Below are 15,960 nucleotides of genomic sequence, written 5' to 3' on the forward strand. Positions count from 1 at the left end.
ACTTTTTGGCTTATACATTCGTTTTGAAGCGAGAAAGTCGACTTACGTAGACTAGATTAATTGTTCCCTGTCTTCTTTTTTATTGATTATTTATACATGTTGTCGCGTAGTTCACTGAAAAAATACATTGAGTTTTTCGTGAGGAAGAGAACCATTGATTTCATAATATAATGTAATACTGCACGAAGTAAACAGCGCACAAGAGTACATTGTATACTAGAAGTCGAACAATTCTCGCTTCGAAACCCCGGCGAATCTCGATGATATCATTAAATTTAAAAATCCGCGATGAGCCTCGGAGAAAACAAACGAAGTAAAATAATAATAATAATAATAAAACACGACTAATACAGAATTGTTAAGAGATGCAGAATTCAAGATTCATGGTACTACGCACGTCTTCGTGTACTAGCATGTATTTTTTTATAACACGAGTAAAAATAAATAAAAGCTTTTATCAAAAAAAAAAAAAAAACAGTTTTATGAAGCTTTATTTTTTTATTATTCTTTATACATATTTGAAAATTCGCGCCATTGCGGGCCTGCGCAGTGCGCATGCGTCGAGCAAAGAAAAAGGGCGCCTCGGGAATTTGTTATGATTCCGGGCTTCACATTCGGATAAGCACGATTTCAGAGTAACTTCAACACAAAATATGTCTGTAAGTAGAGAAAATTGTTGATCCTAAGCATTTTTGTTGGATTGATCGGCGTTGAACTAACGAACGTTACCTTTTTTTTTGTTACAGGGGAACAAGCCCCAAGCGCAGGTGAATAAAAACGCACATCGTCAAAGCTAACCTAAAATAGTTTTCGGCTGAAGTTTGAGGGCTTTCGATTAATTTGTCGTTCGCTTTGTTTTACAGCAGCAAAATGCTTCCGATCAGAAGGAGAAGAAGAGGAAAGAGAGTATTCTCGACTTGTCGAAATACTTGGAGAAGAATATCAGAGTCAAGTTCGCAGGGGGCAGGGAAGCCTCAGGGATTTTGAAAGGATACGATCCACTGCTAAATCTTGTGTTGGATAACACAACTGAATACCTACGAGGTTAGTGCTGCAAAATTGTGTGCAATAAATAATGTTCAATTCTTCTACATTCGATGTTGTGCAATTTACCTAGATCCCGATGACCCATACAAGTTGAATCAGGACACTAGAATGCTGGGGCTAGTGGTCTGTCGAGGAACCTCTGTTGTACTTATATGTCCAGTTGATGGCATGGAATCCATTCCAAATCCATTTGTACAGCAAGAAGGATGATTCTTGGTGATTCTGTACTCATCACACTATCTACTATTATAATTTCTCAAGTAATATAACTATGCATTTTTATATTATTTGTATTTGATAATTGTAAAAAAATGAACTGTACATATAGGTTTATTGAAAAAGATACGATACAAAAAAGTAAATCAATTTACAGTACTGATTTATTCATTTTGTATTTTTTGAGTTTTCTTAACTAAATCTATGCTTAACTATTTTTAATTAGTTGACCAAATGTCACGATTCTATTAACTAAATAAATCGATGCTTTGATAATTAGATTCTCAATTATTATTCTCTAAAGATTAGTCTATGCATACATACGTGTCTCGTAGAAGTAAAAGTAAAAAAAAAAATTATTTCTACAGCTAATTAAGGTACTCAGTCAGCTTAATACTAGCACTGCAATCACAGTAATTTAAAAGCTTGTAGTATCAATAGTTGTTAGAAAATACTTTTCCACCATCTCAATCATGTCCAAATTCATTGCGCAGCCATGGGTATTGTTTAGGACAGTCGTAGCATGTGTGCAAGTACCTGTGAGTTTTCAATATTCTGCTTGGCAATTTACACGTGTTTGGCACGTCGCAAAATATTTCGTAAGTATCGAACTTTTTGCCGAAACAGTGCCAGGGTTTAAATGCGCGAATGTGATCGAGAGACGTTGGATTTCTCATCCATTCCAGTACCTGTTGATTCGAAACAAAGTAGACGTCCGGCAAGCGCAATACGTCGTCGATGAATTTCTAGAAAAAATATTTGATAATCGTTTTCGATGCTTGAAGCTTTAACTGTGGCTCTTTTTCAGTTCGAAAAATCAACTTACTGAAAGTGCTAGATAATTCGAAGGCGTTTGAAGCCACGAAGTTTGAAAATGAAGTCCTAATGGAGCTCTGTTACTGGAGTAGTGCATCTTGAAATTGTTCATCAGGGCACCGTAGATCTCGTCCTCGTTCAAATTTATGGAACACGTTTCCAGCGTCTGACAGTGCTGATCCTGCAAAACGTCGTTCGACGATCAAGAGACTTTCAACTCGAGCAAAGTAGTATCCAACTCACCTCTACGAAGAGCGGATTTATAGGAATCTCCCAGATTCCTGGATATGACCTGGTGGGACAGAGTTGTCCGACAGCAGTGCAACCGTATGGAGGTTGGTAATCGAGGGTATATGGCCAGATCGGAGGATTAGAAGGCGGAGCTACGATACTCGAATCGTACACGAAGCCGAACTCTTGCATCATAAGGAACTGACGATTCCAGCCGACCCGCAGAAAAGGGACTCTCAAACCTAGACGAGTAAACGATCGAAACGTAAATTTTGACTTCCATTTTTTTTCTCGCTTTTTTTTTAATAGAGATGAATTTTCACCTTTCATATCCTCCATTCTAACTCCAGCGAACCTGTTGATGATGTTCGCCTCGCCGACCATCTCGTCGAACCAGTCCTCGAGCGTCGCGTTCTTCATCCACCAGTCTTCAGGACCTCGGTGACTGTGGAAATTTGTAAACTGTATTGATGAATAATATAAGAAAACGAACGAGAAACAAGTGAAGTCTTACGTCACGGAGTGAACAGCGATTTCATGACCAAGATTCCAAAGTTGCTGCACATCTCTGTAGTTCGTGTACTGGTGGCTTACGTAGAAGGTAGCACGGATCGGACAGCCGTTGGGATTTTTCCTATCGTCGATGAACAGTTCTAGAATGTTTTGTTTTTCGTGAGATTGCACTGCCATTAAGTACCTATAAATATCAGAAGAATCTACTAACTGTTGACGAAGTCAAAGTGCTCCGAATTGACGGCGTCTTCGAAAGTAATCACTATCATCTGAGGTATCGTCGGAGAGGTGAGATTCCCCGGTATCTCTGTTCCATCCGACGAACACCAGCAGTTGGGAAGATGACATCGGTTCTTGTCACACGGCAGTGCGCTGTTTGCGTCATGTTGATGGTCTTTAATAGAATCATTATGGAAAGCTCGAATATGTGTGTATAGACAAAAGCATTTTTTAAGGATTAAAATCCTCACCACAAAAGGCTTCATCGGAACCATCGGGACAGTCCGGATTCCCATCGCAGAAGTACTGACTCAGAATACAACTAGCGTCACCACAGGCCAAGTGTCCCTCTTCGCAGTTTCCGTTCTCCAACAGCGGTTTCGACGGCGCCTCCTCTGCAATCAACTTTTCCAAGCTCAGATCACACGCTCGTAATGTTATCCTCACATCAGAAATCAAGTGAACTTTTATTACCCAGAATGACGTCGCAGTTGTCAACGTTCGCCTTGAAGTCGCAAATCTGACGGCTCACGTCGAACAACAGACCCTGCGAGCACTTGAACTCGAACACCTCGTTGTCTGAGAAAAAGTCGGATGCTGTAGCTAGGTGTGTTGTTTTGATACACGGTTGTGGAAGAGTATACCGATGGTTTATGGTTTCTGTGTATGGATATAAGAGGAGCCGCGCATGTATACGCGGAGCAAGTACCTTTCACGAATTCCGGATCACTTTCACAATTGGAAAGCTTGACAAAGATATTGATATTCTTTTTTCATCGCTGACTTTCGTTTTTTCCTTCTGCTCGGGTATATCACCTGTCACTACTCAGATTTGATTTACGTTTTCTTAAGCTCAAATCGAAAACTATACTGCAGACTTGGTGTACTTCAAAATTCCAAATTAATCAAGCTTCTACAGTCAGCCTTATATTCGCAATACTCGCATCTCCGAAACCGCCCAGATCATTAGAGACGTCAGCGGTGCTGTAGAAAAAACCACACCGAATCAGATAATGCCATCGCTAAAATCGCGCATACGTGGGATCCTCAGGTGGTTATGCTCGTCGCGACGAGAAAATTGCATCTTACCGCGCGCCGTGCGTTGTATAACCAGTCCAAATCCGCGCGGCTGTATATACACGTCTCTCGCACTTTTCCAAGCGACTTTCTCAATACTCTTGCCTCGAAGATGTCAGCGCGCGTGAGCAGAGTTTCGAGGATGCTATATACGTGTGTGCTCGTGTGCACAATTACGTTAAATAGGACGTGGTGCCGGTAGCTCTTGTGAAACGTGGTCGTTTTTCTGATGCTAGAGGCTCTTGACAAATTGCTATCGTTGATTTTGCGCATCGGCGGAAAATTCGAGTTTCGAGAGGCTCTTTGGATTGTGGTGAATTTTGATAATTTGTGGCAATGGATGATTGTTAATTGTAATGGAGCCGAACAGAATTTTGAAAATTATTTAGAATGAACTAGATCTTCTTTATGGGAAAAAGAACTATTCAGTTCAGTTATTTCATCCGAAGCATAATAAATCAGCGGGTTACACGCAAGTCGCGCAATAATAGGAGTTAATGAGTCAACTTAACGCTTACCCAGGCAGAGGTAATACTTGGCGCATTCCGCAGGTGTCCAGACCGCATGAGCTGGGGTCTTGGAATTCCTGTAGAACTTGGTATCGTGGATACAGGGCGCTGTTACTGAGGACTCCTTCGAGCTGACCTTAGCCGCTGAAAGCCAAAAAACTCACTTTTCCTTTATACTCCTCAACTTTTTCTATTTTAAAACTAGGCCATCGATAATGTTATATTTGAAATGTTGAATAATTAATTCATAAGCTTTCTTTGCAAGCACTGATCGACGCAATTTCTCGAATAACTCTGATTTTATTTAATTCATATTTGATGATAATTAGACTCCTCATTCACCAATATTAGAAAACGAAAAAACAAACTCATTATATTTCTTTGAATCTCAACCGGAAGACCTGCCTCACTTTTTCTTTTCTGTGCGTTGGTTGAGCAATGGACAATGAGCAGTTCGTCTCGCGATAGGAGATTTTACGACTGGACTTTACAAAGTAAGCGTAATTGAAACGGCGAAAGTCGAGGGCTAATTTCTTTTTTTTTCCTCCTCAACTATTCAGAATTTGCAAAACTCTGAAATCAAATGAAATATCCTCTCATGGGACAGCATAATAGATCTTGAGTAACAGCCGTTGTTATATATACTCTGCACAACATATGCATAAAAAGCCAATCAAAGAGTCGCCGTCCAGTTTAACTGCCTCTTTACAACCCCGATATCTATGTAATCATACGCTTACATGCGATGAACTCGCTTAAAAACGCGTCTGCAACGGCGTCGAAATAGATCACGTCTACCTTTCAACGATCGGATAACGTGCTTCCTTAATTCTCATCGAGGCGTATATATCTCGCTTATGACTTTTTATTGCACGCCGACAAGAAGAAAATTTCACTTCCGGCAATTGCGTGCCCGCTGCGGCGACGAACGAGTTCGCGTCCCATTGACGTATCGGTGCAACACTCGGCGATGAAATAACGCGTGGGAAATTTGCGCGATCTCTGTATATGAGTCGTACGTAATCGTAAAGAAGACGAGCTTGTTTTTGCTACTTTCCACTTTTTTTATCGATGCGTACCTGAAAATTGAATAAACGGGCTTAAATGTTGGAATAAAATACTTAAATGGTAGAAGATTAGCGAACGATTTATGTGTCTGGGATAGGGTATAACAGACTTTCGATACTTTTAAGACAGCGCGAATTTCACCGAAGCCAAGTATCGACGCGCAGTATAACTCTTCCTTCTCTTCTCGTTTGTTATGCATCAATGCAAGGCCTAACAATTCGCCGCGTCGAAGATGAGGCTCGCGATTCGTCGACTTTCTAGCTGCACCGAAGCGTTGACCTCGAACTTGCTCAGTGGGTCAAGGCTCGTAGCGTTTGTTTTGGGAAGATTCATCGTGTTTTGGTTTCTTTTTTGGCTTTGGAAAAGTATGACGGGCTTATCGTGTGAGAAGTTGTTTTTTTAATTTGTTAGTACACTGGAGAATTGGAGATAATGATTAAACCTGAATCATAAATTTAATTATAACGTTGAGGTTGGTTCTAGTGGCTGTACCACAGAGTTTTCCGATAAATTTAATTTATATAAGATTTTAACTTCGAGCTTGAATTTTCCATTTGACACGTTACGACTTATTCGCCTTCGCTTTATTTCTAGAAAGTTCGGACAGTTATTATAAATAAACAATTCAACTGTATTTATATAATTGTCTCGTTTCCTTCAAAATTTCAATTGAAAATGAAACAAAATCAGCGCTAAATTCGTTACGCGCGTCAATTAATAAGGAACAAAAATTAACTCTCGATCGTGCAGCTCTACAGCCACACTAATCTACAGGCACGTATGCAATTTCGAAAGTAAACTCGGAAACTAACACGCGCCATTGACGGAAATCGTTTATGCGAGTTACAAGTGATCCGTTACGATCAATTTCCTAATAAGCGCCGCCTTATTAAGTTCGAATTACCTCGCAACAATCCCTCCCCGCTATACTAATATAAACAAAGTAAATATTTTTCAGACAACGGAAGCCATAGAAAACACACACACACTCGGAAAAGAGAAAATGTCTTCCAGTTCTATTTATACGTCAGTTCAAAGTTGAAAACTGGTTTTCACGAGGAGAGATTTATCAGCCGTCTACCCAAAGAAGAAAAAGGAGCAAAAAAGCACTTGGATATTATAAGCCACAATTTAGTCGAGGAAGTACTCGCCATCACGCCTAAAATTTACGACTGTCTTTTACGGATAAAAGCGCGAAAAAAAGGCGCGAACAATCCAGAGATTATGAACGTCGTTCTCACGCTCGCCTTGTGATCATCGCATTGTACAGGTCTCCGTAACGCGTTGAGCAATCCTCGTCACACAGGAGAAGACTAATGGCGAAAATTTTCTTTAAATTAAGCTAATTAATTCTTTTAAAATAAGCTAAAAATAACAGAAAAATTCTAGTCTCACCAGAAGTCCAGCCGAGAAGGCAGAAACCGATCAAGATCGTCCAAGAGCGCGCCATCGCGCCTTGGCCCATCGACTGCACTGATTATTATAAACGAAGAATCGATCGATCACAGCACACTGCACGCGCGTACAGGAACCGAAAAAACGAAGCGACACGCACGAGAAGGAAAGTCCGAGTGCCGAGAGTTTTCGCGCTGCACCTGACGCGCTGGCTCGCACTTTCAAACTGAGTGCGAGGAGTCGTCTCTCCCACCGCCGATTTTCTCTCTCTTCACTTCATTGGCGAGGAGTTATAGTATGGTGTACTTGTGGTCTCTTTCTCTTTCGAACTTTTTATCCACGTATATTTGCGTACATATATCGTGAGCGACTCTGTTGTTGTTTTATATTTTGTGTGTGTGGGAGGATCTGTCTGTATTGATTGCAGAGGTATGAAGTAGAAAATTTTGGGTTTTTCGCGCGCTGCGAACGTTCTGGGCTCGTCTTTACGTAACAATGTTGAAAATCATCGTTATTATTTAACGAATAAGTGAAAGACACCCCGGAGCCACGTATGCGCAACTTATATGCATTGTCGTTATCCTCTCGATGCAAAGCATTTGTAATTCGCCTATTATACGAGTGAAGAAACTTTGCATCAAATTTCCTCGAAGCTCCAAAGCATCGCTTATGCTAAAACCAAAATTGCTATCGATCGACCATCCATACACCTTATACGTATACACACAACACCGATAAGCCGTGTAGTCACCTCTCACAGGATAATATAACGACTCTCCGTGCGGCGAAAGTTACATATTTCATCGTTATATACTCTCGATTTTTACCGCTACGACCGACTCGCATCACCTGCATATGTGTACACGTATATCTATACAACACACACACACACAGGCATTGTTCGAATTGGCGCACGCGAGGATCGCTAGGAAGCTGTACGCGCGATCACGCGATGATGATTATCTCAGGAGGAAGCGGATGTCTTGGGCTCCAATGTGTCTCGACTTTTTCGACTCGAACTACAATTCGAGGTTTATTTATCGCTGGGGAGCTTGTAAATTACGCCCGTGATTTATCGAGAACTGGTCGACTATTATTCGAGCCGACGTTTGGATATGGTTTACGTAATTGTGTTCTTTTGGTGAATGTGTGTCTTCCGCTTTTCAATTGCGACGTGTCTTTCGTTTCTTTGGAAATAATTATAAACGTTATATACGATTATGGAAAGGGTTCTACTCTTCGCGCGCTTTTTTCGAACCGCGCGCTCGATCGGCTGCTAAAAGAGCAAACCTACGCATGCGCAGCCTCTGCTGAACAATAATAATAAGGACGGATATATAAGTAGACTTGGTAGTTGGTATAGAAGGAAGGTTAGTATTGGCGCCGGGGTCCCATTTTGAAATACACGTATAAGAGCCTATACTACACTATAGCTATCCCCCAAGACTGCATATAACACACTATACCTGTCCCCCAAGTTTTCGTCCCTTCTATACACCAAGTCTATATTCATTGATAATAATAATAATAACAATAATAATAACAATAATAATAATAATACAGTACAAATAATAACCCGGTCGACGTAAGCATTGTTTGTTGTAGTCGACGGCTTTTGTTATTATCGATGGTGCTAATTGTTGAAAAATGAATATAAAAATAGTAGTCTGCTGTTTAGTCTTGATTTTCGCTGAGGCCAATGGAACTCTGTCGCCCACGAAAGGAAAGAAGGCGAAGAAGCAGGATAAGGATGTGAAAAAGGTGAGCTTGATTTATCGATAAAAAATCGATAGTAAATCGGCGTCTCTTTTGCGCAGTAGTTATTGTGTCATTTGCCCGATTTTACTTGTTGCGAATTTCGCTGCTTGGGCTGGTATTGGTTGGGAAATCGTAAATCGAACGGATTTTAGGTTAGGCGCGTTTTGTTGCTGGTTAACTAAATGTCTGGGTGGATTTTATTGATTTTAGACTGGACCCACTGATAAGGATGTGTTCCAAAGGAACCTGGTCAGAACCGATCCAAAAGTACAAGATATCCTGAGGGAGAGTGGTTTGTACGGTAGACAAACAGATGTTAAACATTTCATATCAGGAGATGTTCTTGGATATATTACACCAGTAAGTATCAGATTTAAAGGAGTAGCAGAAATTCTGAGTAACCATCAATATTCATTATATTGCTTAAATTGATTCAATTTACTCTACAGTGGAACAATGATGGCTATGAAAATGCAAAGAGGTTCCATGGAAAATTGGACATGGTCTCACCAGTCTGGCTGACAGTCAACAGCAAGGACCCATTCAAAATTCCTACGCATGATCTTCAAAAGCTATGGCTACATGACATGAAAGCTGCTGACAATGAGAATCATACCACAAAGAGTAAATGTCTAAATCCAGTTGTTATTATTTATTGATTAGAATTAGTAATTCATATTATGTTAATTTTTATATATTTTAGTTCTGCCTAGGATTTTATTCGAAGGATGGTCCGGTGATGATGTTCTTGAGCTTTTCAATAACATTCAAAAGAGGGATAAGTTAATCAGAGTGTTGACTGACCTCACAGAGGTAGATATCCTATCATTTTAAAAAAGTTCCACAGAGCTTTCAAAAATAATATTCATTTTGTTTGATTTCAGGCTTATTTATTTGATGGATATGTTCTAGAAATATGGAACCAGTTTGCATTCTCTGGGGCAAAAAAGAAGTTGATTATTTCTATTATAAACTCCATAGCAGATGGTTTGAGAAAAAAAGGTCTTGACACAGTTTTAGCTGTTCCACCTTTGAGAGGGTATGAAAAAATCATTAATTTCTTTAAAGAGCTTACAACATTTTCATTCAAAAATTATTTTATTCTTTTCATTTAACAGAATGGACAAGGAACTTTTTACAAAAAAGAATTTTGACTCTCTTGCGCCACACATAAGGTACTTCTCGCTAATGACTTATGATTTCTCGAGCGTTCAGCGTCCAGGCCCAAACGCTCCGACTGAATGGATAAGAAAATGCATAGAGTATCTTGTACCCGATGAAAACGATCCAAAGCGAGCTCAAATATTAATGGGCCTGAACTTTTATGGTTACCATTACACACATACTGGAGGTGGTCCCATTGTGGGCTCACAATACGTGAAGCTTCTCGAGGATTTCAAAGGCAAAATTCAATGGGACGACAAGAGTCAAGAACATTTCTTTGAGCTCAAGTAAGTTACGCAACTGCGAATCATTAATCTCCGGTAGATAGCTGTCGGAATGATTTAGTATCTCCCGCGAATTCGCGTACACCTTTTTCAAAGATTTTTCATAGATTAGTTTTGAAATCTTATTTATCCTATGGTAAAACTAACGCATTGCGCAATTTCAGGTCCAACGACGGTGGCTTCGTTTTCTATCCCACGTTATACTCAATTCTGGTCAGACTGGACCTAGCTGCTGAACTGAAGACCGGCGTCTCGATTTGGGAGCTCGGTCAAGGACTGAATTACTTCTTCGATACACTGTGATACTAATTTTACAATAGCACAATAACCTCTCCAGTTTTACACGAATTGAAACGCACACCTCTTCCGTCTGCAGTATATTAAATATTTACAAAGGCATGATGATTTCATAGTCGACTATTTGATCTTTTCCATGCCTCGGTTCTTCAGCATCATCATCGTCTGTGGTCCCTGAATTATGTGATACATCAGAGCCCAACACATTTTCGACGGCAGAATACTGAAAGTAAAAAATTACCAAGTAATTAGCATTTGAGTGCAATAATCGCTCGAGTGTCGTGGATGTTTGGTAATAAATAATTAAATTACTGTTTGAGTGGCAAGACATATCGTATGATCCCGGGCAGCACTACGTAGATCTGATTCGTCGCTATCGCCCCCACGACTTCGCTCGCGACGTAGTCTGGCTCGAGCATCGGCCTGAGCCTGAAAAAATCAATGAATTGCAATATATAAAGAGTAAGATATAAGGAAACATTGTAATGGTTGGTACTTTTGTTACGAGTCTTTCTAACAACCTGTTTAGTAACGATATATTTGCCAGAACGTTTTCGTTTTCTTTTTTAATAAATGAAATTTCACACAATTATTCCAGTTGTTATCTGCGATTTACCTTGGCTTGACTCCGCTGAACATTCCGGTGTTAATGAAGTAGGGACACACCAGCGTCGTGTTGATTCCGTCATAGCCGTGTGTCTGCGTGAAACGAACAAAGTTGTATTATTTGCACTTGAAAAACTCTTCATTAAACTATTATGCTCACCTTCAACTCGGTAAACAGACTCTCGTGGTAACCAATAGCTGCGAACTTCGTGGCCGAATAATCAGTGCAATTATAGGTACCCAGAAGTCCAGCAACACTTGCGATGGTAACGATATGTCCGTGATTCTCTCTCATCATTTCTTTCAGGAAGGACTTGGTTGTCTAAATTCAAGATACAGTTTATTAGACTCGTTAAAACTTCTCTTTATACACATCTAAGACAATACACACCCAGTAATGCGAGATGACGTTGACTTTGAAAGTGCGTTCGATCTCCTCGTCAGGAATCTCCATCAAAGTAGTGCCATAAACGTATCCAGCATTGTTGACGAGTATCGTCACCTAACATTATAAAAGCTTAAATTTATTCAGAGCGTCGACGAGCGTACAACAGAACGTGAAGAGTGACTCACGTTGCCAACGTCGAGTTTGACGGCTTTCGCGGTCTTGTAGACCTCTTCTCTATCGGTGATGTCGCAGTGGTAAGCCCAGCATTTGCCACCGGCCTCTTCTATCAGTCTGGCGGTCTCCTCGACACCTACGCCAGAGATAACAACTTTATTTTCTACTCTCGAGTCGAGTGAATCGGGGAAAGTTCAGTCGTTATTGCCATAACCACATCTTAAATGATTTTTATGGCTCGTTAAAAAGATATTAATTTGCTTATAACTTAACATTGATTTGATTTTTCAACGTTACGCTTGCAAATCCTTTGCTTTCGGCAAAATGTCTGCTTACGCAATGCGAAAGTGATTCGAAAAACCTTATCACCCCAGCAACAGCTACGTAATGTTCGCGATTTGCGCCAAAATTATAATCAGCGAATAAACATCCTATACAGTAAAGCACTTTCGCCGTGTATACATGCAGCTTATCGTATATCAGGACACGTTTCTCGCTGGAATTTTTGTACCCGACGAGCGCGATGTCATTTTCCAAGAGTCGAACCGCGTGCAGTGGTTTAGACATGCGTTGGAATGGAAAATCGATTTTATTGCTCATAGGGAGAAAGTCAACTTTTGTAAGGCGCGGTAATTCTCGCTTTGGGACATTACGCTTGATTTTGCTTGCCCAATTCTGGAAATTACGAATTAACATGATATGCAACGACGGCCTCGTCTGTACGAAAATGTGTGCGTAAAAATTATGCAAAACAGATTTAGAATCGCAACGTGGAATGAGAACGAGGTTAAAGTTAGTTTTTGTTGAGCTGAACCAAAAAAAAAGGAAAAATTGAGAAACAAGCGGTTAACATACATTTTTATACGTGGAAGTAGATGCGTACCGAGATTGGCAAGACGGGCATCACAGTGCACCGATACGTATCTGTACTATATCGTGTACGAATGCAAACATAATCTTTGTACCGTAAGCTTATCTCAATTTTCTCTGATGTGCTCGAAATAGTTAAAAATTTGTCAAAAAAAAACCAAACCAACCAGTCTTATTGATATCCCAGACGACGACGCTGCATCCTCGAGCGGCGAGTTTCTGCGCGATGAGTCTACCGATTCCACCGGCGGCACCAGTCACCAGTGCTATCTCCTCGCGCAGATTCTTACTGCGATAACGTCGAGGTATGAAGGTCAGGATGAGCGACTCCATGAAGTAGATCACCGCCATCACCGAGAACAGCGCGAGATCGTAGATCACCGCGAAGAACTCGTGCAGATCCGTTATTCTCATTTCGCCGGTATATAGCTCTGAAAGTTGTCGTGGATCGTTAAGTATACAGACGCTTTGCGCCAGCGTGTGAATTCGAACATCATTTTTTTTTTAATTGGACGTGTCGTGAGCGCGTTTGAATGATTGCATTGTTGCGAACCTAATTATTGTGTCTAGTATAATGACGTCTAGGGAAAAAATATTGTAAGAAATGCGCAGCAGTACTACGCGCCGTCCTTGCCATTGAATCGAGTGGAGCCGAGTTGGAAAGTAGTTTTTGTTTCCGAGAAGACACTTACGATAGAAGCCACTGCTCGGCGCTACACACGTCCTGGAATAAGTTGAGCGCGGCGGATGACCGGAAAATAGAGATGGTGCTCGAATCAAGCGCGAGTCAGTGAACCCTGACATCATAATGCTCGGAGAATTTCGATACACGTGTGGGTTATAGACAGCTGGGTTGGGTATTAGAAAACGAGTTTAATGAAATTTGTGAAAACAGCGATAATTTTATGCAGTATTTCAGCCGTGGTGTTTATTATCATATTGGCAGAAGTGATCTGGGTAAATCCGAGGTAGCTCATATAGCCGTGAGCTAGGTTTTTACGGCCCGTAAAAGATTTTCGGATGTGGTGGTTAATAACTTTTGGTGTATTAACAACGGCATATTAAATTCAAGTTAAAGTCGGCTTTCTAAACCTGATAACTTCGAGGCTATGATCGGTGTGTAATTATATCGATTAAGCCCACGTATCACCTTGATAAATTCAACTAATATCTTTGCAACACAGTCAAAGTCCTACTTCTAGTCAATTATTAAAATAATCTTTAATTTTATACGCGTAAAACCACGCAGCAACGCTCGGCGTCGAGGTGTACCAACAGACGAGGGGTCTTGAACTATCAGAACTTGCAGTTTCGCATACGAATTAACCGGTGCAAGGAGGCATCACAATAAACACAACTTGGATTGAACGAGGCTTCGGAGCACACGCTCGGAATGAAAAATCGCGTGATTCTTTATCCCGATGCATTGAACTTTTTATTTCACACAGCATAATACGAGCTGGGCTTTGTATTATGAAAATTGAGTCGCGGTCTATACATGTGTATACGGATTTCCCGACTTTCTAGACGAATTCCTCGAATGTGGAAACCAGTGTATAATGACAGCCGAAATAGCGGGACACAGTATGGGCACGGAACGGCATTGCAGCGGCTGCAAGTGTATTTTTTTTATTCACGAAAACGAATCCTAACGAAAATTAATGCTTAATCATAACTGTATATCTATTGTAAAGTGTACTTATAAATCTAACACGATAAAAAAAAAACGAAAAAATCGGTAATACTCACTTTTTAAAAAAAATTCAATCGCACAAAACGCACACCAGAATAAAAAAAAATCACACGTTCTCCAAACCACTCGTAGATCCTCTTCACACGTGCGCGGCACCTGACACTTAGTCCCCGACTGAAACCCACGGGTACGCGCGACTCGCCTATATCGACCTCCCGCCGCTTCGAGATCGGTAAGCACGAGAAAACCGTAAGGTTGGACACTCGAAATGCAAACAGAAGCAACGACTGCAGCTGAGAGAGGCGACTGCAGGACTGACGGACGCCTTCTCCTAGACTCTATAATACATCGCGCTACGAGTCTCACCCGCCGAGTGAAAGCGCCAACACGCGGGTTGTGATGTTGTGGAGTAGGTATACACACTGTTTTGGTCCCGTTGTTGTGTATATGGGTGAGCTGTTGGAAAGTTTAGGACACACGCGTGGGTTTTTTGCTCGGTAATATGAGGTGTTGTAGGAAGGTAACTTGAGGATGATACATTGTGGGATATAGATTTTGAACGTTAGGGAATATAAATCGGATGGAGATCGGTTGGCGGTGTTACGAAAAACCCAAATTACTCACTTTGTTTTCTGATCTTAGGATACGTGTCGTCAAGGATATATTTTTTTTCTATTTCATAATCTGACCTCTTGTTAATAGACCGGGAAGCATTATTAGAAATTATCAAATGAATTGATAGTTTTAGTGATGATTTTGTAACTTTGTATATTTTTTTTTCTTTTATTGCGATGTACTCCAGGAAAGCGCTATGTTATAAAAATTGACCGACTACGTAACGAGTTGCAAACTGCATCAGGTCAGCCGAGCGAAATACATTCCTATAGCAAAATCTCGTTACTTTCTATTCGATCGCTATATTAAAAAAAAATGTAGGTATAGCCAAGTTCTCAATATTCGGCAGTCCGGCGAGTAAAAACATGCTCGAAAAGTTTTATTCTGTGTGTACACCTAAGTCGCGGGTATCCTCTAATTTACAATGATATAACTTTTGTTTGGTTTTCCAATTAGTGTAACTAACATATCGCCTTGAATTTTAAACGCGTCTACATTGTATACCGTTTTAGAGACGTTGAACAAATCGAATAGTCGAAAACAGGATCCACTTTCGCACTATAACGTCATGCAAATCCAGGCTCTGCAGTTCGAAAAATAAAACATCATTTCTCCGATGTTCCTTTCTCTTTCCTAATAAGAGATCGCGCCCGAGCTGTGCAGAAAAAATTGCAGATTCATTGTTAATCCATACCATTGTGTTTAAGTACTGTGAAAATTTTACGACATACTGTAACGTACTATTACGGTCGTAATGGAGACACGATAAAAACAGTTTTAAAGTAATAATTCTTTCATTTATCAATCGGAAATTATTGCTAGATATTTTGGTCCATCACAGGTATACCTTTTTTTATTTTAAATAACGAACTCTAATACTGCTTGATTACAACGATCATTTGCCGAAATGATTATGTATCATTATGTCAACGACCTCGTAAACTCGCAGGTAAAATTAATCCTGCTCTTCTCCCGTTTCTCGAATTTATGATTCTATCACCATCTAGCCGCCATAAACTT

General features: G+C 40.4%; 4 protein-coding genes across 4 annotated transcripts; 2 read left to right on the forward strand and 2 right to left on the reverse strand.

Annotated features, from left to right (window-relative positions):
* The first annotated feature begins 559 nt into the window (after positions 1-559).
* On the forward strand, positions 560-1,542 carry LOC100114792 (U6 snRNA-associated Sm-like protein LSm7). Its single transcript, XM_001607991.6, has 4 exons — positions 560-659; positions 747-767; positions 864-1,044; positions 1,118-1,542. The coding sequence occupies exons 1-4, from the start codon at positions 654-656 to the stop codon at positions 1,255-1,257; spliced, it is 348 nt and encodes a 115-aa protein (XP_001608041.1). The 5' UTR covers positions 560-653; the 3' UTR covers positions 1,258-1,542.
* On the reverse strand, positions 1,410-7,269 carry LOC100123010. Its single transcript, XM_008218914.3, has 10 exons — positions 7,092-7,269; positions 4,638-4,772; positions 3,517-3,621; positions 3,294-3,437; positions 3,035-3,217; positions 2,825-2,963; positions 2,634-2,755; positions 2,323-2,552; positions 2,090-2,260; positions 1,410-2,009 (listed from the first exon to the last, which is right to left on the reverse strand). Exons 1-10 carry the CDS (start codon positions 7,159-7,161, stop codon positions 1,731-1,733), a joined length of 1,578 nt encoding a protein of 525 aa, XP_008217136.1. The 5' UTR covers positions 7,162-7,269; the 3' UTR covers positions 1,410-1,730.
* Positions 7,270-7,303: 34 nt separating this feature from the next.
* LOC100123001 (chitinase domain-containing protein 1) lies at positions 7,304-11,186 on the forward strand. Its single transcript, XM_001606557.5, has 7 exons — positions 7,304-8,852; positions 9,060-9,209; positions 9,299-9,473; positions 9,553-9,662; positions 9,734-9,888; positions 9,968-10,300; positions 10,462-11,186. Exons 1-7 carry the CDS (start codon positions 8,739-8,741, stop codon positions 10,598-10,600), a joined length of 1,176 nt encoding a protein of 391 aa, XP_001606607.1. The 5' UTR covers positions 7,304-8,738; the 3' UTR covers positions 10,601-11,186.
* On the reverse strand, positions 9,929-14,775 carry LOC100122990 (short-chain dehydrogenase/reductase family 16C member 6). Its single transcript, XM_001606547.6, has 8 exons — positions 14,382-14,775; positions 12,800-13,063; positions 11,774-11,898; positions 11,592-11,702; positions 11,361-11,522; positions 11,211-11,293; positions 10,907-11,023; positions 9,929-10,817 (listed from the first exon to the last, which is right to left on the reverse strand). Exons 2-8 carry the CDS (start codon positions 13,044-13,046, stop codon positions 10,715-10,717), a joined length of 948 nt encoding a protein of 315 aa, XP_001606597.1. The 5' UTR covers positions 13,047-13,063; positions 14,382-14,775; the 3' UTR covers positions 9,929-10,714.
* Positions 14,776-15,960: the final 1,185 nt, after the last annotated feature.

This window comes from Nasonia vitripennis, chromosome 5 (assembly GCF_009193385.2).
Source record: "Nasonia vitripennis strain AsymCx chromosome 5, Nvit_psr_1.1, whole genome shotgun sequence".
NCBI classification, from domain to species: domain Eukaryota; kingdom Metazoa; phylum Arthropoda; class Insecta; order Hymenoptera; family Pteromalidae; genus Nasonia; species Nasonia vitripennis.